Source organism: Primulina tabacum, chromosome 3, assembly GCF_025594145.1.
Source record: "Primulina tabacum isolate GXHZ01 chromosome 3, ASM2559414v2, whole genome shotgun sequence".
Taxonomy (NCBI): Eukaryota; Viridiplantae; Streptophyta; class Magnoliopsida; order Lamiales; family Gesneriaceae; genus Primulina; species Primulina tabacum.
The window spans coordinates 23013783-23035265 of NC_134552.1; the positions used below are offsets into that span (position 1 = coordinate 23013783).

The window sequence follows — 21483 nt, forward strand, 5'->3', positions numbered from 1 at the left end:
ATACGTGAAACGAATTTCGAAAAATTAAATATCCGGGCTGGTGGAAATTTATTATGAATATTATGATTTGCCTCTCAAATAAAAAAATACGGCACGACGGATACCAAGTATTTTTGTCACACACTCAAAAATTGGAATGTATTCTTTTAACTAAATTGACTTTTTCTAATACTACGGGAATAACTCGAACTAATGTAACAAATGTTTTGGTCAAATTGATATACAAAAAATGAGAGAGATAAAAAAAATATGAACACGTATATTTGTTTTTGAAAGTTCGGAAATCAAATATTTCTACGTCTCATCTTCTTCTCTTTCTGGAAGATTCCACTAAAAAACTTTGATTTATTCAAGCATGTTGTAAAAATCAAGTTCAACTGAAATCACACTCTCAGTTAGAACTCTTATCATTCTGTCGGGACAACAAATCATAACCGATCTTCCAAACGACAAGCTTAGATATCAACTCCCACTGTTGGATCAATTTATTTATATGAGCTTATATGTGAATAATTATGTATTGTGGGTTGTCTACTAAGTTAAGCCCAAAATAAAGTGATCAATTAATGTTTCGGGTTATTGGGCTTTAATGTATCTAATGGGTTGTGGGCCTTTAATGTGTAGAAACATAAGTGTAATTTCTGTTTTTATGATGGGCTAAAACAGAAATATCAGAAGATATTGGTAAACATTATCTATAAATATGGGTCATGGTCCCCAGATCTCGCGTTGTCACTTTCACTATTCTCTCCTCCATTAAGAAAATAGTTCTGAAGAGAAACTAAAGGATTCTCTCAAGGAAAGAGCGCGTCAATGAGGACAGTCGTCGAATCTGGGGCGTTACAAGTGGTATCAGAGCCAGCCTCTCTTAGTACGGTGTGGTTCGGGGACGAACCAAGCGGAAGCTGGTGGGCATGTGAGGCCCGGGGCCGAAGAGGGCGGGGGGTGATCGCCGGTGCCATCAGTTGCACGGACAATGAGCGGCTCCTGGCAGGCTTCTAGGTGAAGGGAACATGAATGAACCGAACCCACACGGGAATGAGAGGGATTCCGAGACTGTTCAATGTAATGGACTGTACAGTTGAAGAGGGCTTAAAAGATTTGATTTGTACTACTCATATCACGAAGGTGCATCTTCTTTTCGGTAGCTCATCACATAAGAACTCCAATGTTAAGCGTGCTTGACTTGGGGCAATTTTGGGATGGGTGACCTCCTGGGAAGTTTCCCAGGGTGCGTGTGAGTGAGGACATAAGCACGCTGGAAAGACTCGTCTTGATACAGTGAGGACAGTCGTCGAATCTGGGGCGTTACAGCGTAGATCTGGAAGATCAAGACACGTTTTAAAGAATTCAGGATTATGGCTTCAGGTACGCTTCCGCTTAAGATTTCAGTCAAATTCTTGATGATTTATCATGATGGATTCTGCGGTTTATGGGTTTTCCCCAACAAGTGGTATCAAAGCCATTCATGTTTGAATCATTGAGATTTGTTTAAAGTTTTTGGATACTTTTTGGATCCAGATCTAAAAAATTAAATTTTGTTTAAAATATTTTTGATATGGCTTCAGATCTGGAAAATATATTGATATGTTTTCAGATCTGAAAATATTTTGATACGGTTTCAGATCTGAAAATTATTTTGGTTTAGATCTGAAAATTTTTTTTTGATAAGGTTTCAGATCTGGAAAATATTTTGGTTGAAAACCAAATCTTTTAAAGTTTCAGTTTTGGTAAAAAGATTTGGTTGTAAAATTTTAAAGATTTGGTATAAGATTTCGATTTTCCTTCCGATTTTTGTTCAACAAAATATTTTAGAGGAAAATCGAAAATTCGGATTAAATTTTTTTAAAAAAAAAAAGGTACGGGTTCAGGTCGGGTCGTACGGACCCGGGTCGACCCGAATCGTACGGAACCGGGTCGACCCGACCCGTACGGAATTTACGAAAAAATAAAATAATTTTTTTTTCGGTTGAGGTTAAATATTCATTAATTAAATAATGACAAGGTTATATGTATTTTTAAAATTGATTAATTGAAATAAAATGTCGTCAAAGTGACCTCTTTTATGGAAATTAATTTTATTTTGAAATACAAAAGGATTTTGGGTATATGTGATTTATATGAATATTGATCGGCCCAAAGGAAGGTTAATATTTAATATAATCACATATGCAATTGTGGTGATAAACATGTTATAGTTTTTCGATTTTTTTTCATGTGAATAATAAATCGGCCCAAAGGAAGGTTGTTATTTGACATGATAGTTACTATCAGTGTTTGACTACTGCGTCAGGATATCACTTACAAGTTAATCTTTTGTCCAAAGATGAAACATTAATGGAGTGCTCGATATTCTGTTTATGGGGGTTTACATTATTTGAATTTATTGATTATTTTATTTGGATATTTGGTTGAACATGTATATTTGGTTTTTTTGTTCTCTATTCAGATTTGACTCCTAGCAAATATTCACTCCAACATAAATTATATTCCTATGTTAAATGGCTCGAATTTTAAATCGTGGCAAGAGAATTTGTTGATAGTTCTCGGAGTCATGGATTTAGACCTTGCAATAAGGATTGACTCTCATCCCACTATTACGGATAAGAGTACCTCTGATGAAAAGAGAGAGTTTGAAAGGTGGGAGAGATCGAATCGCATGTGTATGATGATCATGAAGAGGGCCATTCCAGAAACATTCAGGGGCACAATGTCTAGCGACATTGCTACGGCTAAGGCTTTCCTTCAAGACCTCGAAAAGAGGTTTGCTAAAAGTGAAAAGTCTGAAATTGGTACACTTTTGGCAAGCCTCGTTTCAATGAGGTACAGAGGTAAGGGCAATATCAGGGAGTACATTATGGAAATGTCTCATCTTGCTTCAAGGTTGAAAGCACTGAAGCTTGACCTCTCTGAGGACTTGCTGGTGCATCTGGTTTTGATATCTCTTCCTCCTCAGTTTAACCAGTTCAAGGTGAGCTATAACTGTCAGAAAGAGACTTGGTCTCTGAATGAGCTCATCTCGCACTGTGTCCAGGAAGAGGAAAGGTTGAAGCAAGACAAGACAGAAAGTGCTCATTATGCCTCTACCTCGAAGGATAAAGGAAAGAAACGAAAGTATAAGGAAGCTGCGGATACACAGCCTCCGAAGAAACAACAGAAGAGTCCTAGTGATTCTCAAAGTTCTGGTTGTTTTTTCTGTGGCAGTGATGGGCATATGAAGAAGCAGTGCAGTAATTATCACGCTTGGCGTGCTAAGAAAGGTATGCTTCTGAATATGGTTTGTTCTGAGGTTAATTTAACTTCAGTGCCTAGACACACGTGGTGGATAGATTCTGGTGCAACAACTCATATCAGTGTGTCTATGCAGGGTTGCCTGGATTGCCGAAAACCAAGTGATGCTGAAAGATTCATCTATGTTGGTGACGGCAACAAAGTTGAAGTTGAGGCAATAGGAAAATTTAGATTATTGTTAAAGACTGGAATATATTTGGATCTTTATGAAACATTTGTTGTGCCGTCTTTTAAATGGAATTTGATTTCCATTTCTGCATTGGACAAATTTGGTTATTCTTGTTCTTTTGGAAATGGAATATTCAGTTTGTTTCTCGATTCAAAATTGGTTGGTTCTGGTTCTTTATCAGGATACGATAATCTCTATTCTTTGGATGTTATTGCTTCATTTAATGAATCCCTGCAAACAAGTAGAGGCACTAAAAGAAAATTAACCAGTGAGAATTCAGCTGCGTTATGGCACAAAAGATTGGGTCATATCTCTGAAAAGAGAATAAGGAGACTCGTGTCAGACGAAATTCTCGAACCTTTAGATTACACAGATTTTAATAATTGTGTTAATTGTATAAAGGGAAAACAAACCAACAAAAGGAGATTTGAAGCCAACAGGTGTTCATGCATCTTAGAACTTATACATACTGATATTTGTGGGCCATTCCCTTCGGCTTCTTGGAATGGTCAATAGTATTTTATAACGTTTACAGACGATTTTTCAAGATATGGCTTTATTTATCTCATTCATGAAAATGCACAGTCATTGGATGTGTTCAAAAACTATAAAGCTGAAGTTGAAAATCAACTTGGCTTAAAGATTAAAAGCGTTAGATCTGACCGTGGTGGTGAATACTATGGTAGATATGACGGTTCAGGTGAACAACGTCCAGGACCTTTTGCTAGATTCCTGGAGGAATGCGGTATCGTCCCACAGTACACTATGCCGGGTTCGCCCACTATGAATGGTGTTGCTGAAAGACGAAACAGAACGCTTAAGGACATGGTGAGGAGTATGATCAGTCATTCTACCTTACCAGAATCACTCTTGGGAGAAGCACTAAAGACCGCAGCATATATCCTTAACAGGGTTCCAACTAAGGCAGCGATCAAAACCCCTTATGAACTTTGGACGGGTAAAAAGCCTAGTCTTAAGCATCTGCACGTTTGGGGATGTCCAGCTGAGGCAAGGCCTTACAAGCCTAATGAAAAGAAACTGGACTCAAGGACGGTTAGTTGTTATTTTATTGGATACTCTGAAAGATCCAGGGGGTACAAGTTTTATGATCCCACGAGTAAGTCGATTTTTGAGTCAGGAAATGCCAGGTTCTTTGAGGATGTTGAGTTTGCGGGGGGAGATAAAGTAAGGGATATTGTCTTTGAAGAGGAATATGTAAATATTCCCACAGGTGTCTTGGACATTGGTCAGGATCATATTCCTCACTTTGACCAAGACACAATACAGGAAGACAATATTAGAGATCCTCTCATTCCAGATGAACAAACTCAAGCACCTCCAGAACCTATGCCATTAAGGAGATCCACTAGAGAGCGAAAAAATGCAGTGCCAGATGATTACATTGTATTTCTTCAAGAACATGAGGCAGACATTGGATTGATGGAGGATGATCCTATTAACTTCCGTTAAGCCATGGAAAGTTCTAACTCTCAAAAGAGGAATGATGCCATGAATGAGGAGATAAAGTCCATGAAGGACAATGACTTATGGGATCTTGTCCCATTGCCTAAAGGTACGAAGCCCATTGGTTGCAAATGGATATTTAAAACCAAGAGGGATTCGAAAGGCAATGTGGAAAGACATAAGGCTCGTCTTGTCGCTAAAGGCTTTACACAGAAAGAAGGCATTGATTATAAAGAGACTTTCTCTCTGGTTTCTTCGAAAGACTCTTTAAGGATTATAATGGCTTTGGTGGCGCATTTCGATCTTGAGCTTCATCAGATGGATATAAAGACTGCGTTTCTAAATGGTGACATTGATGAAATGATTATATGGTGCAGCCAGAAAATTTTGTGTCCAAAGACACAAATAATATGGTTTGCAAATTAAAGAAATCCATCTATGGGCTCAAGCAAGCATCTCGACAATGGTATTTCAAATTTCATCAAGTGATCATCTCGTTTGGTTTTGAGATGAATTTGGTCGATGATTGTGTGTACCATAAGTTCAGTGGGAGTAAGCATATTTTTTCTGGTTTTATATGTTGATGACATTCTGCTCGCTAGCAACGATATAGAGTTGTTGCATGAAACCAAGAGATTTCTAGCTAAGAATTTTGAGATGAAGGATCTTGGTGATGCATCTTTTGTACTGGGTATTCAGATACATCGGGATCGTTCTCGGGGTATTCTTGGATTATCTCAGAAAGGCTATATCGAGAAAGTTCTCAAGCGATACGGGATGCAATATTATAAACCAACAGATACCCATGTGGCTAAGGGAGACAAATTTAGTCTCAAACAATGCCCAAAGAATGATTTTGAGGAAAAAGAAATGCAGAAGGTTCTCTATGCATCTGCAGTGAGGAGTCTGATATATGCTCAGGTTTGTACAAGTCCAGATATTGCGTACGTGACAGGAATGTTGGGACGATATTTAAGTAATCCAGGAGTGGAACATTGAAAAGCAGTCAAAAGAGTTTTACGGTACCTACAGAGAACAAAAGATTACATGCTCATATATCGGAGGTTGGATCAGCTTGAGATCATTGGGTATACTGACTCCGATTTTGCTGGATGCCAAGATAGTATGAAATCTACGTCGGGCTACATCTATCTCCTTGCTGGAGGTGCCATTTCCTGAAAGAGTGCTAAACAGTCACTTATAGCCTCTTCCACCATGGCAGCTGAGTTTGTAGCGTGTTATGAGGCATCCAATCATGGAATATGGCTGGAAAATTTTGTCACTGGACTGCGCATTGTTGATGGCATTGAAAGGCCACTAAGATTACATTGTGACAATAAATCAGCAGTTATGTATTCCAATAACAACAGGAGCTCGACGAAGTCAAAACACATTGACATCAAGTTTCTGGTTGTTAAAGAAAGAATTCAGAGTGGAAAGTTGTCTATTGAGCATATCGGTACAAACTCCATGGTTGCAGATCCGCTTACTAAGGGACTACCACCCAAACAGTTTCATGAGCATACTGCTAATATGTGTGTTATGTCAATTGAGGAAATCCAGTTTTAGTGGGAGTTTGTTATTTTAAATGCTTTTCAATTGTAGACATTTTCAGTTACAGTTATGTAAATTTATTTTCTGCAGAAATAAATTTCAAGTTAAGTCACACTCTGATTATGATTTAAAGTTTGATCTCAATAAGGTTAAAGGGAGGACCAGTTGGAAATAGGCATGTTACGGTCACATTGCATGAAATTTCCATGCTACACATCCACTTCACGATCCATGTCATTCAGTTGTGTTGGCATATGTTACCATTGATGGGTCTAGTTATCTTGAGTGTAGCGAAGATTGCTTTGATCCTATGTTGATGTGATTGATGGACCGGATTGGTTATAGATACATTTCAGAATGACAACAATTTTGAGCTCATAAGGTTATTTTCACAAACATAATTATAAAGTTGCACATATAGCCCAAGTGAGAGATTGTTGGATCAATTTATTTATATGGGCTTATATGTGAATAATTATGTATTGTGGGTTGTCTATTAAGTTAAGACCAAAATAAAGTGATCAATTAATGTTTCGGGTTATTGGGCTTTAATGTATCTAATGGGTTGTGGGCCTTTAATGTGTAGAGACATAAGTGTAATTTCTGTTTTTATGATGGGCTAAAACAGAAATATCAGAAGATATTGATAAACATTATCTATAAATATGGGTCATGGTCCCCAGATCTCGCGTTGTCACTTTCACTATTCTCTCCCCCATTAAGAAAATAGTTCTGAAGAGAAACTAAAGGATTCTCTCAAGGAAAGAGCGCGTAGATCTGGTAGATCAAGACACATTTTAAAGAATTCAGGATTATGGCTTCAGGTACGCTTCCGTTTAAGATTTCAGTCAAATTCTTGATGATTTATCATGATGGATTCTGCGGTTTATGGGTTTTCCCCAACACCCACTTCTACAGTTGTTCGTCGTCATCTACTGGATCGGAATGGTCTGAAGGTTGATTCCGTGTACAACACCACGTTGCTGCAGGACGAGCACATTGATCCCTGATGAACTAATGTAGCCGTTGAAGCCGTGCTCTAATGTTCGAAGGAGCTCCTTGGTCGAGTAGTATATATGACAATGAAATATGAGCTTGATTATGGATGCATCTCCGCTTCATATGATGGACATATATGGTGATATGAAAACTTCGATGCAATCTCGATAATGTTGGTAATCTTTGTCTGTAATTTTTTCTTGAGAACTTCGAAGTTCATATAACAACTTCTCCAACGATAATAAGTGATTTCTTCAAAACTACTTATCGTCGTTTGAAAAAGTTTGTTGTATTTTATTCTAGACTTTAACTGTATTTAATGATTTTTGTCCTTTGTTCTTACCACCGTCTTTTTAACATCGATACATTGGTTCTGGCTCGAATGGTTTTCTAAGCTTGGATCTACGCATGTCTTGGACTAAAACGATTTACTAGTTTTTTGTTTGAAAAAGAAAAGAAAAGGAAGGATGAAAGACATAAAATAATAATCAGACGACTTTGCTATAATCTACTTTCACTAAAATTAGCGGTCTACACACACATTGTATATAATTTTGTCTTATATACAATTGATAAACTTTTAATTTTAAAATTTAAAAACATGGTGTAGTTGTAATAATTTGACAAATAATTGCACGATTTAGTGGTGTGATAGGAAACAAAAAATTTTTTTTTAAAATTTTTTAATTCCTCTTTCTAAGCAGTTTTGTTTTGTCAATATGAATGGAATCATTCTTATAGTTAAAAATAATTTTTCTTTAGATAAAATTTGTATCAAATAAAATTATAAATTAACTTAAAAGGGTTATATTTAAATATTTGAAGTGGCTATATAAAAGAGACCAAGCTAATTACTCTTACATATTTTAGTTGACCTTGAATTTATTTAGAAATAAAAGGTTGTTTACAAAGTCTCTTGTGAACGTCCATTAAAATAAAATAAAAATTTTTAAACTTTCGTTGCGTTTGGACACGTAGAAAACCGAAATCTCATTGTCGATACCAAAGACAAAATCTAGTTAAGCCATACAAAAAATGAGTATATCTTATTTCAGATAGTCTCGCAAATTTATATTTATAAAATAAGTCATATTTGAAATATAAAATAATATTTTTTATGAAATAAATTGAATAAATATGTGTTCGAAGACCATATCATAAAATTTTTTTCCTTATAAAAAAGAAATAATAAGGTTCGATTAGGACTAATTTTGAATTTATATTTAAAAGGAAGTCAGAAGAAAAGGTCAGTCTGTAGGTTGCACGCCCCGACTTTATTCAATCTTCGGGATGCTCAAAAGGGACAAAGGAGTCCAAAAACTAAAGCTGACAGGTATGCAATAGGTCAGCCGAGGGGAATCAGTGTCGCCACATTAATTAATTCATTAATTACTCTCCTTAAACCACTAACCCCCACCTATTAATTGTGTTTTATTGCATACTTAATTAAATTAATACTATGATTTCTTTCTATTGTCTTAAATATATATTTCAGTTTTTACGTTTAGTTATATATTTTTAATATTTTTTAATATACTTCTATTAATTAAGTCTTAGAAAACATATAACAATTTCTGAATGAATTAAATAAAGTTAAAATATGAAGTTAATAAGCAAGCTTTTTTTTTTTCAATGGGTTTATGAATAATTGTAAAAAAAAACATATATTTTGGACTGAGGAACTAATATACTTTAGAACATAGTAGCAAAACAATATAATTAAAATATTGAAAAATATATTATACTTCAAACATTACGTTTCAATCTTGTATTATTTTCAAATCGAATCCTTTTAAAAAACATAACTAGTAATGGTCATGCAAATCTAATATTTTTTTAGCTATATATTAGTTCTCAAGTTTTATATTTTAATTCATTTTTCAGTCATGAAATTTTTTACAATAAGTTCTTGTTTTATTATATCTAGAGATTTTATTTTTTTACCGCGAAATGTTTGGATAGTCGATTTCATTGAATAAATGTGAAGATATTTAATAATTTTTTTGTTGATCTATAATTAAACTGTAATGTTTGAGTTGTTGTATAGTTTAAAAATTTAGAAAATAATTTTACTAAAAAAAAAGAGGTGAAAATAACAGTGGGAGGGTTGAAATTGGAATTACACCTTTCCTACAAACGCCAGTTCAGATTCGATGAAAACAACTGGAGATTATCAAGAAAATGAATAATCCCCAAATTTGAACACCCACAGCACACACTGATTATCTCTCTCTCTCTCTCAGCGGTAAACATCTGAGAAATAAGAGAATCGCAACTGTCAAGCAGGGATTCATTGGAAAATTGAGAACTACGATAGATTACTTGAAGTTTTGGATGAATTTTGTTGGATTGATGCGAAGGTGTGGCTGTGGTGGCGCCGGAGGATTGCCGGCAATGGGTTTGGCACCGGGAGATGGGTGGTGCGACGCCGTTCCCTCTGGATCGTGTTATTTCTTATTGCTTTAGCGTTTTGATCTCGTACCGATCTCGTACTTTGTAGGTATATTCGGAAAATTTTCTAATATAATTTTGTAGTTTTAGATTGGTTCTTTGTTGTATTTTGGAAAAAAATGGTGGTGAAAGGTGGTTGGTGGTGGGAGAAGCTTCGGAGATGTGTACGGACGGTATATTTCGTGGTGGCGATGGTGGCGTCGCTCTTGGTAGTGTCGTTGCCGGTGGTGGTGGCGATCAGCGATGCAGTTTTGCCTTGTTTGCTAATTTCTAGCTTTACTTGCGTTAGATGCTATAGTTTTCGGGAGCATTTGCAGAGATATTCATTCAAGAGCTCGCTCATCGATATTCCTCTTGTTTCTATCATCAGATCTATAATCATCACATGTATGTTTTCTTTTCTCATTTGCTGCTTTTCCTGTGATAATTGATGAATTATTCAGTTTCAGTGAGTGAATGCGTGAATGCTACTCTATATAAATGATAAAAGTCTAGCTTTTTATTTGTGTTTTCTTTCTGTGCACAGCTAGAAACGGACATGGCTAAAGTAACTGGATGAAATTATGCATTTTTCAGTAATCTTGTTTTATATTTGGGTGTGTATTTTTATGTGTCTTTGCTATATGATAATGTTACTTAAAGAGGTGACATCTAATTTTACTCTGAAATAAGTGGACGTATCGGATTCCAGATTCCGTATGTTACGAAAATCTTTTAGTGATTCTTTGTTCTTTCTCAAGTCCAAACTTTAGTTCCTTCAAACTAGGCTGTATTATTTTAGCGTTTCATTTTTCTTGAGTTCGTTGACACCATTAGGAGTTAGGACATAGTTAAATTGAGGTCTGCAACATAATGAAATCATTTAAGAAGAGTTAATCTCTATTAACTGGTTGTTTAACCCCATTTTAGATTTTCGGTCTTGTTTTTCCTTTCCGCTGGTAATTTTGTGTGATAACTATGTCATTTGAGAGATCATGTCGAAGAATTTATTTTGTAAATTTTTTTTTTTTTGCATTTGTTCTCCGCGGTGGGTTATGTTTTGCGTTGCCAAACAGCTGTTTAACCAGAATATTTTCACATTTTAAGGCATAATTTGCAATGCTAAATTCACTTGATTTTTTATTTGTCAAATGAGAGCAGGTGTATATACGTTGTGCGATGGTCCAGCACTGTCCCATGGGCCCTATCTAGGAACTGTAACATTCTGCTCCCTCGTTTCAATACTTCTTCTTTCCATCAAGACTTGTGTTTTCAGTGTCAATTCTCAACTTGAATCTGAAACTCCAACTTCCCTGTCAAGAAGAAGGCTCCATCTTAAGAAGTCTTGGGGAATGCCTGTTTTGTTTCTCTCGTCCGTTGTCTTTGCTCTTGGACACATTGTTGTGGCCTACCGTACAAGTTGCAAAGCCAGAAGGAAACACATGTTTCACCGTGTGGATCCGGAAGCTGTAAGTTCATGATATATCTAACCCAACTTCTTGTATTTATAATTACTGCTTTGCTGCTAATGTCATAATCATGAGAAATGCAAGGTTAAGTAAGGTTTATTATTGTCAAACATAGGAGTAAAGTGAAACATGAAGCATGCTCTTTGTTGAAGTATGCGTCCTGAGGGATAATATGGTGAAATCTGAAAAATTGACGAAAATTTAATATCACGAAACATACCCTTTACAGAGTATTGAACAGTGATAAGACCAACAATCATTAGTTTATTGGCAAGAATGAAGCCTGTTATCTTTCAGTTCACCTTGTACTTAAGATCTCTGTGTTTAAGGCACACTTAAAAGCACATTGGACCTTCAATGCACATCAGAATTAGGGGTTTTACCGTTAAGATGCCTGCTTCATTGAAGAGTTGCGCCTTGGCTCGTGTTAAGTCTCAAGGGGTAAAACTGACTGTGCCTGGAGCCTAGGCACCAATCATGGGTTTTCAATAACTGTGATGTTCACCATAAGTTTGGGAAGATTTAACTAGTGTAATATGAACAATAATGCCATGATGATTTAATCTCAAATTTGATGAAAGTTAATGAACTTTTGGTTTTTGTATGAGTATTTTCAAATTATGTTGTCTCCATTAGTTGATCATGCTCTTTGCAAAATGCAACCTAACATATTAAAAAATGTTGCACCAAATAATCAGCTTGTATCACCTTATGTAATTATCAGGTTCTTTCTTGCAAATTGATTTTCCCTGGTTACCAAAAGGTTCCGCGATCACCCACTCCATCTGCTGGGAAAACCTTCAAAGATGGTGAAATGAGGAGAAAAACACCACTATCAGTGCATAATGGTGGAGAACTTCCAGTTAGTTTACTAGCTGATGTAGACAGCTTATTTATTTCATGCCAAAGGCTAACAGTTCACTACAAGATAAGCATGCCAGGATCGCCCCCCCGTTCCTTATCCTCCACTACCCTTTTTGACCATCCCTCATTAAGCGTTCCACTTAAAACCCAATTTAATATGCACAGGAGCATCAGTAACCAGTTCCATAACAGTTCATCAACTCTGTATACTCCCCTCATCGCCAGTTCTCCATCATCCCCAATATCTGAAGGCATGCCTATTTTGAGCTTAAATGAGCTGTATGAGGATGATGAATTACACAAACTTGGGTCTCCCCCAGTGGAACAAGATATAGAAGTAAATGAACAATTTGGTATTGTTTTAGTGCATGGGTTTGGAGGGGGGGTCTTCTCTTGGAGAAAGGTAATGGGTACCCTGGCCAGTCAGGTTGGTTGTGCTGTTGCTGCTTTTGACAGGCCAGGATGGGGTTTGACATCAAGACCAAGGCACAAAGATTGGGAGGAAAATCAGTTGCCTAATCCTTACAGACTTGACAATCAGGTAATATTGTCATCATCAGTTATTATTTTATGGAAGTTAATATGAATGCATCAAACTTTACTGATATTCCCTGTGTCTCACTGTCGAACACAACATTTTGTTTTCAAAGAAGTCAATTGGGGAATATGTCTGCACTCAAATCAAACCTGTCTTACTTGAGCTCACTCAGTTGCATTAAAATTTACGGCTTGTTTTGTCAGGTGGACCTGCTTCTTTCATTTTGCTTAGGGATAGGTTTTTCTTCAGTTGTCCTTGTTGGGCATGATGATGGTGGACTGCTCGCTTTGAAAGCTGCCCAAAGAGTTCAGTCATCAGCAAATATGAATGCTGTGAGTTGGCTTCTTGTTGAATTTCGTTACATCTGTAAATTCTCTGAGTTTTCTGTTTGCATTGCACTTGTAAATTGTGATTCCTACGTGAAATCTTCGAACTGCGTTAGTGGGTACAATGGAAATTTACATATTGCCGATTCTGCCTTTGCAACCCAATCTTGCAAGTGAATCATGACAAGTTTAAAGTTTCTGCTGTAAAATATTGAATGTCATTTTTGTCCAAGATCACGAAAACTGAGATGCAGTGGATGAAAATTTGACAGATGATGGTTCACTCCTGGAGTTTCAGGCAAACAATTGAATTATGCTTTGTTTCATCAATCAGTAAATTAGAAAGCTGATTTATGCTCATGATATAGTACCGGTTCTTAGTTTGTGATTATTGATGATCAAGATCATAGTTTATTTCTGTATGATAATGATTCTGCTGTGGAAAATTTGTGCCTTCTGTTGTCTCTTTCTTACTAAAGAAATATTCCGTGTGTCATGTTTTTCAGCTTGAAATAAAGGGTGTTATATTACTAAATGCAAGCTTGTCAAGAGAGTTAGTTCCTGCCTTCGCAAGGATATTGTTACGCACCTCACTCGGAAAGAAACACTTGGTGAGACCTCTGCTTCGAACAGAAATTACTCAAGTGGTCAATCGGCGTGCTTGGTATGACACTGCCAAGCTAACAACTGAAGTCTTAAGCCTTTATAAGGTACTTTTGGTGGTATCTAAAATATTCCATGCATCAGTTCTCCGCTAAACTTCATCATTTTTTTTATCTGTGCAATGCCATACATTGACATTTTGGTATTTTTCAAAATGCTTATTTACATATGCCATAACACATTATGTTTGAAAACACGTGCTTAGATCCTGACTCGGGGTATTTTATTTTCATATAACTAATGCTTTATATATATTTGTGGTGATTCTGTCAGCCATTATACAATCATATTCGTTTAACTTATATACAGTGATATGTTATCTCCGCATAATACATAATTCATAAAGCTGCTTTTTCAAATTTTAAAATAAAATAAAATTTGTCCAATATTTCGTGATTATTCTGATTTTCTTTTAGTTATATCATATGGCTGATTCGGTAAATTGGCATGACAGGCCACTGAATCAATCCTCTGAAAATTCTATTTATTTTATTATTCTGTATGACCTTAGGCCCCATTGTACGTGGAAGGCTGGGATGAGGCGCTTCATGAAATAGGGAAACTATCCTACGAAAGTGTGTTATCACCACAGAATGCTGCGGCATTGCTTAGTGCTGTTGAATCATTGCCGATTCTAGTTATTTCTGGGGCTGAAGATGTTCTCGTCCCTCTGAAATCTGTTCAAACTATGGCTTGTAAACTTGTAAATTCTGTAAGTTCTTTATTTTATACTCTCATTTGCACTTTTTCTAACTAATTCGTGTTTCTTTCTTTTTTTTTCCCTACAATTTTAAACAGTATACCTACATGTAACAATGTTTCTTATTATTATTATTCCCATCCTCTAATTATTCATAACCATGTATCCTGCAGAGATTGGTAGCTATATCCGGGTGTGGCCATCTTCCTCACGAGGAGTGCCCCAAGGCATTACTCGCAGCTATATCACCATTCATTAGCAAGCTTATATCGAAATCAGATTTACAAAATCAATAGGATCCAATTTTTTCCTCCTCCTCTCCGGCTGCTATCCGCCAGATGTAAAATGCATAAGCTTCTTAGCCACGAGCTATCTTAGTATGGGCTCGACTCAGTAGTGTTACATTTAGTGTTCAATTTAACGGCCTTCAATGTTTTTGGTTCTCCTTGTAAATTAGCTCCCAAAAGGATGAGCTCAAGTTCCTCTCTCCGTTTGGGTTGTGTTTTTTGACGTGTAATCGGAAATTTCCTTGTTAGCTCTTTTTTTCCCCAGTTTGTTTTATGTTTTTCTTCAGTGGTATCTCGTGATACTGTTAATTTAGGAGTTATTTACTACTTGAAGTGAAAGTGGCACTCGCAACGTACGTTGTTTCTGAGGAAGTGAATGCCAGTGATTTGTAGGGTTTTTCATTTTTCTGAATTTTCTTTTGGAAAAACTACCAGTGGGAGCACGGTCTCTGTGACACCCTAATGCATCACTCTTCGTGGTATATTTGTTGAAATGAAGGTTTTTATTTATACAACTTAATTTTTCCTTTAAACTGGGCCATTTTGTATATAATTTTATAAAATATTAAATAATTAACTTTTGCAAGTCTTTTTTTTACATATAATTTATAATATTTGTTTAGTGTTTTTATATTTAATATTATACGTAATATTTGTAATTTTTAATTTTTCTAGGCATAATGTTTTTATTATGATAAAAATCTCATATTTCAATTATTAATGTTTTTTTTAAAAATCGGTTACTTTGATTATTGATTGAAATAACTGATTTTATTTCAGTTTTAGTAAGAAACGGGTCGATTCGATTAGCCTAAAAAGAAGTTCAAACTCAGTTTTTTAGTTTAAACTCAGTTTTTTTAAAATCTATACCATATCACAAAACCATAAAAAAACAGTCTCATCATCCCAATATCATATAAACAACTATCCAAACAAAAGCTTCAACAGCAACATATACTCAACAATAACATAATATTGTTCTAATATTATATATTGATTCGACCAGTTTTTCATTATTAATTTTTAGTTGGCCAACGTATAATTTTCGGGTTTTCCATCTTGGTCATAAGCCTTAATATATTCCACCAATCGTGTTTTTCCTATCTCGAATTTAATCCAATGCTTTCCTATATCGATTCCAAATATTCACCACATTTTCACATTTAATGTATCAAGCCATACATTGTATAATCATTCTGAAGTATTTATATCATTTCAAAAAAAATGCTTCAATTGCATTTCACATATATGATTTGAGCAGTATATTGCTTGGAGGGAAACCTCGGGATCCTCTAATTGTATCTTCCATAGAACCATTCTCGTGTATCACTTCATCCATGATCCATAGCTTCTATCCAAAACAATTTCTTACAATGATGGTTGGGTTGCCTTGCGCTCCTCCATCTCGGAACGATTCAACCTCCAAACAAATGAACTTAGTGAATGCTGAGGCACGAAGGCGGGTGGTGATACGTCCATAAGAGCCCGGGTCATGAATGACCCGAGAAACTAAATGGATAGCCCAAATCAGAGTCAATATGCATAATGCTTTTTGCAGCAGCCGGGACATTTTCTCCCCGGGAAATCAGAAGCTCGGGCTCTCATGCAAGATCCCAGGGAACCTTCTACCCGGGTTACCTCGAGAAGCGCACCACACTCAGTGTATCAGTATGTGCTACCTCATGCTTGACAATCATTACTGTCAGAACTACATGGGTTTGGTGTGTCAGGGAAGTCATCAGAAGCAGGGTAAGGGCAGCCGTCTTACCATACTTAGCAGGTGGGCACTGAAAACAAGGTAATCATGAGATTTCCTCATATAAATAGCAGTTATGCATTTCAATTAAAGCAATATGGATTCTGGAATTTTGAATTCTCAATCACTCACGTATATCACCACATATACAATCATTTTACTCTTCTTCACCTGCTGACTTAAGTATCGGAGTGGCTACGCCGGACACTCATCCGGCTCACATTCACGAGTTCATTTCATTGTCTGCAGGTTACAGTTGAAGCCATTATAGAGAAATAACTTAATTACAAGTTGTATTTCCTTGCTCACTTTCCTAAACATAACACTTATATAATCATTCGGTGAATTGTCTCGACCCAGCTCAATCGATTGACCTGGATAAATATCATTGACATCGTCTGTGAGAAATTGAGCTCAAGACAATGATATGGATCCTACCAGAATAACCAACCAATATACTTCCCGGGCTCCAGGAGATGATGCACTTGTCTTTGGACAAGGTGGTATTCCACCCACAGGACCTCCAACTGTCAATACTTCCCCGGAGGAGTTGGCTCGGATTATATCCGAGGCAGTGGAGAAAGCTGTAGTCCGGAGAGACCCCTCTCATCATGCTACATAGCCGGGAGGAGAACAGGAGAGAGAGGAGGTAGGGGAGGAGGAAGCAAGGATGAAAGAAAGAGAATCTTGCGCCAAGTCCAAGTCCCCGACTGTGGCGGAGGAGTTGCAAGAATTAAGGCATAAGATGATAGTGTTGGAGGGGCAGATGGAAGGCCGGAGTCATTCTCGGGTAGTCATCAAAGGATGTCCGTTTGAAGCTATTGTCCGGGAACCTCTTCCCGGGAACTTTATATCTGCCAAAGTTAAGGATTATGATAGCAATGCAGACCCCGAGGAACATTTGGCCAAGTTCGAGAATATGGCCATGTTGCACTGTTATGCTGATAGAATCAAGTGCAATGTATTTTTGACCACTCTGGTTGACTCGACTCAGAGGTGGTTTGAGGGATTGGCCCCTCAGAGTATCCATTCTTTTGAGGATTTTCAGAAGGTGTTTCTACACCATTTTAGTAGCAGTAAGAAGTACAAAAAGACTGCATTCAGTCTTTTTGAAGTTAAACAAAGCCTGGAAGAGAGTCTGAGGGCTTATCTTCGAAAATTTAACAGAGTTTCTTTGGATGTCCATTCTTGTGCCCCTGAGACTAAGACAACTGCATTCACCCAGGGGCTGAGGGAGGATGAATTTTTCCGATCACTAACAAAGAAGACGCTCGGGGATTTTGAAGATCTGCTAGCCCATGCAGAAAAGTATATTAATATGGAGGAGGCGCAGAAGCAGAAGATGTATGCGGTGAAGAGAGAGAGGGGAGACCGGGTATCTAAGCCTGAGGAGAGAGGGCAGAGAAGGGGTAACCCGGGGTATTTTTCTCATCACGTGCCCCCGAAGATTACCTGGGACATGAAGGTCCAAGAATGTAGTAGGGATTTGCTTCCATCTCAACATTTTACCATGCCTGAGAAGAAGGGATTTTGTACCCTTCACAAGGTGTGTTACCACAACACAGAGGAGTGCAAAACGCTAAAGAGAGATTATGTCCCACCAGCTGTCCAGGGGCATAATCAAGCAAGCAAGAGGCCGAGATTGCCACCTTGGGCAGCTCGGCAGCCCGATTCCAGTGCCAAGGAAGATTCGAGAAGTGCCCCGAGGGGGAGAAGAAATTCGGAGCCCGAAAGGAAGAAGTCTTCACCTCCTGTCTTGGGGGTAATTAAAATGATTTCCGGAGGATCTACTGATGGAGACTCCAATTGGGATCGTAATTCAAGGATCAGAAGAGATTGCATGGAGTGGAAGGGGTGAGGAGGAGCGAATCAGTTATCAGTTTTGGCCCAGAGGATCTTAAGGGCGTTAATCTTCCCCACAATGATGCCCTAGGTAATTCGAGCCAGTGTAGCAAATTATGATATTATGATGGTCTTTTATTGACTCAAGAAGCTCTGTAAATGTCATTTTCAAAGAGGCCCTCGCCCAGATGGATTTTCAGGGGTACCAGTTGGAGACAGTGGAGACAACACTTTTTGGCTTTGATGGCCACACTGTCTATCCGGAGGGGGAGATTGTCCTGCCCTTAACTTTGGGCACTGGGGAGGTGAGGAAGACGGTGATGACCACTTTCACTATTGTGGATGCCCCATCATCTTATAATATCATCCTGGGGCGGCCGACCATGAACGAGCTCAGGGCCTTAGGATCCACCTACCACCAAAAGATTAAGTTCCCGGTGGGAAGCCAAGTGGGTGAAGTCCGGGGATATCAACCTTCTTCCCGGAAATGTTATGTAGAAACGGTCCGGGTGGACCAGAAGAGAGCAAGGAAGGAGGGAAAGAGACCAAGTGGTTGTGAAGAGGTGGAGAGGGTAGTCGGGAAGGGGGGAGTCCAATTTGTGGCAGAGGAAGAGTAGGAGGTGGTGGAAATTGGACCAGGAAAGGAGATCCGGGTGGCTCGGGACCTTGACTCATCCACCCAGGTTAGTTTAATAAATTGTTTAAAACTAATGTTGATGCTTTTGCCTGGTCCCAGCAGAAATTGATAGGGATCTCACCCCTGATAGTTGAGCATCACTTGAACATCCTCCCTAGATCTCAACCTGTGAAGCAGAAGAAGAGACACTTTGGTCCAGAGAAGGACAAAGTTGTAATGTACCATACTGTTAACTATTTTAAAATTTGCGGAAAAATAAAATTTTCTTAAATGCGAATAAAATTTCAAATTGTGATCATAAATAAATTGTCCATCCAAAAATATTTGCAATAAAAGAGATCACAAATAAGGTTTGCTAAAGAAAAATACTTGTTTAAACAGCATAAACCACTTCATAAAAATCAGAATATTAAAATTGTCATGCATCAAATCTTAAAACATTGGCGGTCCTCGGGTTTAGCCTCATGCGCAGCCCAAGCCAGCTCATTGGTCCCCAACCCTCGTCTTCTCAAAGTCATCATCACCTGCATCGATGAAGTCTAGTGAGTCTAAAGACTCAACATGTATAAACTGGAAATAACAAGTAATACGTAATAAAACTACATGCATCTTTAAAATAGAGCGTACATACTTGAAACGTGAGCGTAATAGCATAAACATACTTGAAACTTGAACGTAGTAGCATAAACGTAGACGTGCCATCATCATAAAGCTTTTCTTAAACATACTTGCATCATACATACTTGAGCATACATAACATCATTTTGCGTAGAGATATGTTTCAAAGCAAGTGACCCACACATAAATGTGCCTGATCAGACTAAACCACAATACTGGGCTGGCGTGGATGTCCACTATCACATACATAAGATCCCCGGTCATGCTTTATCGGGTGGATTGGTCCCTGATCATACTTTACCGTTTTCCAATCCTGATCAAAACCCGGTTATACTTTACCGGGGTGGAGAGGTCCTCGGCCACGTTCACCGGCTTCCAAACCCGTTTCATAATTTGGTCACAAGACATTTAGCATACCTCAAAAAAAGTATTTTCTTTTACACGTCGAACATACTTACTTGGCGTTGAGGGATTCGTTGGATCTCGTTTGGAGCCACTGAATCGTACCCAACGTCGAAATAATTAAATAACTTATGACTTTCTAGACCTCTCGGGAATTGACTGTGTTTTTTTCATCATACTAAACCATGATCTGGAACCCCGAATCAAAACTTGAGGTGAAGTCTAAGTTATTCCCAAAATGAAGTACACGGACCCCGTGCCCGGGTCCGGCCCTGGGTCCATGTAGGCTTTGTAAAAAAGTACATGAAGAGAAGTAAGGGCACGGAACCGTGTCATGGTCCGTCCAATGGTCCGTGTACCTACTGGATTTTGACACTTTGGAAGAAACAAAGGCACGGCTCCCGTGCCAGGGTCCGTGTCCGGGTTCATCTAGCCTCTGGAAAATCAAACCTGTGGGAATTCCTTACACGGTGCTTATTCCTCCCAACTAAATAGACTTGACTAAGAATCGATACCTCGAGACCCATCCTAGGATGCTACGGTATTGACTCCAACCCGTACCAACAATCCAAAGGACCCCAACCTCGACAATCAACAAAACGACACAACCCGAAATTCGACACCATTTTCTTCCTAAGACTTCTATTACCTCCCAAGCCATCCCCGACTCGAAATGAAACCTCAAATGGTGCCTAAACACATCCCAAATTGTGTCTAAATGCAGTAGTATCGGCCCGGCGATGCCCAACGAATCCTGCAACTCAAAAACTTCAAGAATTCATCAATAACATATTTCTCAGAAAAATGCAGTTTGAGCGGTTCTACAAAAATGATCATAACTCACTCATTTCTTACCCAAATATTTTGAAGTTTTGTATCAAATCGAAGGTATCGAGGAGTACTACGTTTTATGTGTTGAAATATTTTGCAAAAACTAGATCGAAAAATTGCAGTACTCGAAAATACAGTAAAAATGAATTTGTGAGATCTAAAAACGTTGCAAAAATCGATCCAACAATTTTCTGCTCAAACTTTGTACATCACACATGGATTTTTATGCATAAAAATATCAAAACATAATATGACTAGATCGACGCAGGAAAAAAAAGAATATACATGTCCTTTTGATATTAAAATTTACTGAACCGACGATACCGAAGCGGGAAAGAAGCGAGGGTTGATCTGGGACGATCGTGGAACGATTTTCTTGCAATGAAATCAACGAAAACTTGCTGGAAAATCAGAGGAAGGGGCGGCTGCTCTTGGCAAGTAGAACCCTAGGTTGTTTTACTTAAAAAAACGAAATGGAAGTGAGGTGTGAATATTTGTGTGTGTGTGCAACGTGAGGTGTGTGTGCAAGGGGTGTGTGCGTGCGTGTGTTAGGTAATTAGGGAGAGTAAAATTTGCGTAATTACATAATTAACCACTAATTAATGTTAATCAAACACTAACTTTACTGAAAATTCCTTAATTA

The 21483-nt window shown here is 37.7% G+C and overlaps 1 protein-coding gene across 1 annotated transcript; it reads left to right on the forward strand.

The window, feature by feature from the left end:
- Nucleotides 1-9631: 9631 nt before the first annotated feature.
- LOC142541018 (uncharacterized) lies at nt 9632-15046 on the forward strand. The gene is made up of 7 exons (XM_075647557.1): nt 9632-10315; nt 11069-11376; nt 12101-12781; nt 12982-13110; nt 13611-13814; nt 14279-14479; nt 14641-15046. Exons 1-7 carry the CDS (start codon nt 10048-10050, stop codon nt 14761-14763), a joined length of 1914 nt encoding a protein of 637 aa, XP_075503672.1. The 5' UTR covers nt 9632-10047; the 3' UTR covers nt 14764-15046.
- The last annotated feature ends 6437 nt before the right edge of the window (nt 15047-21483 follow it).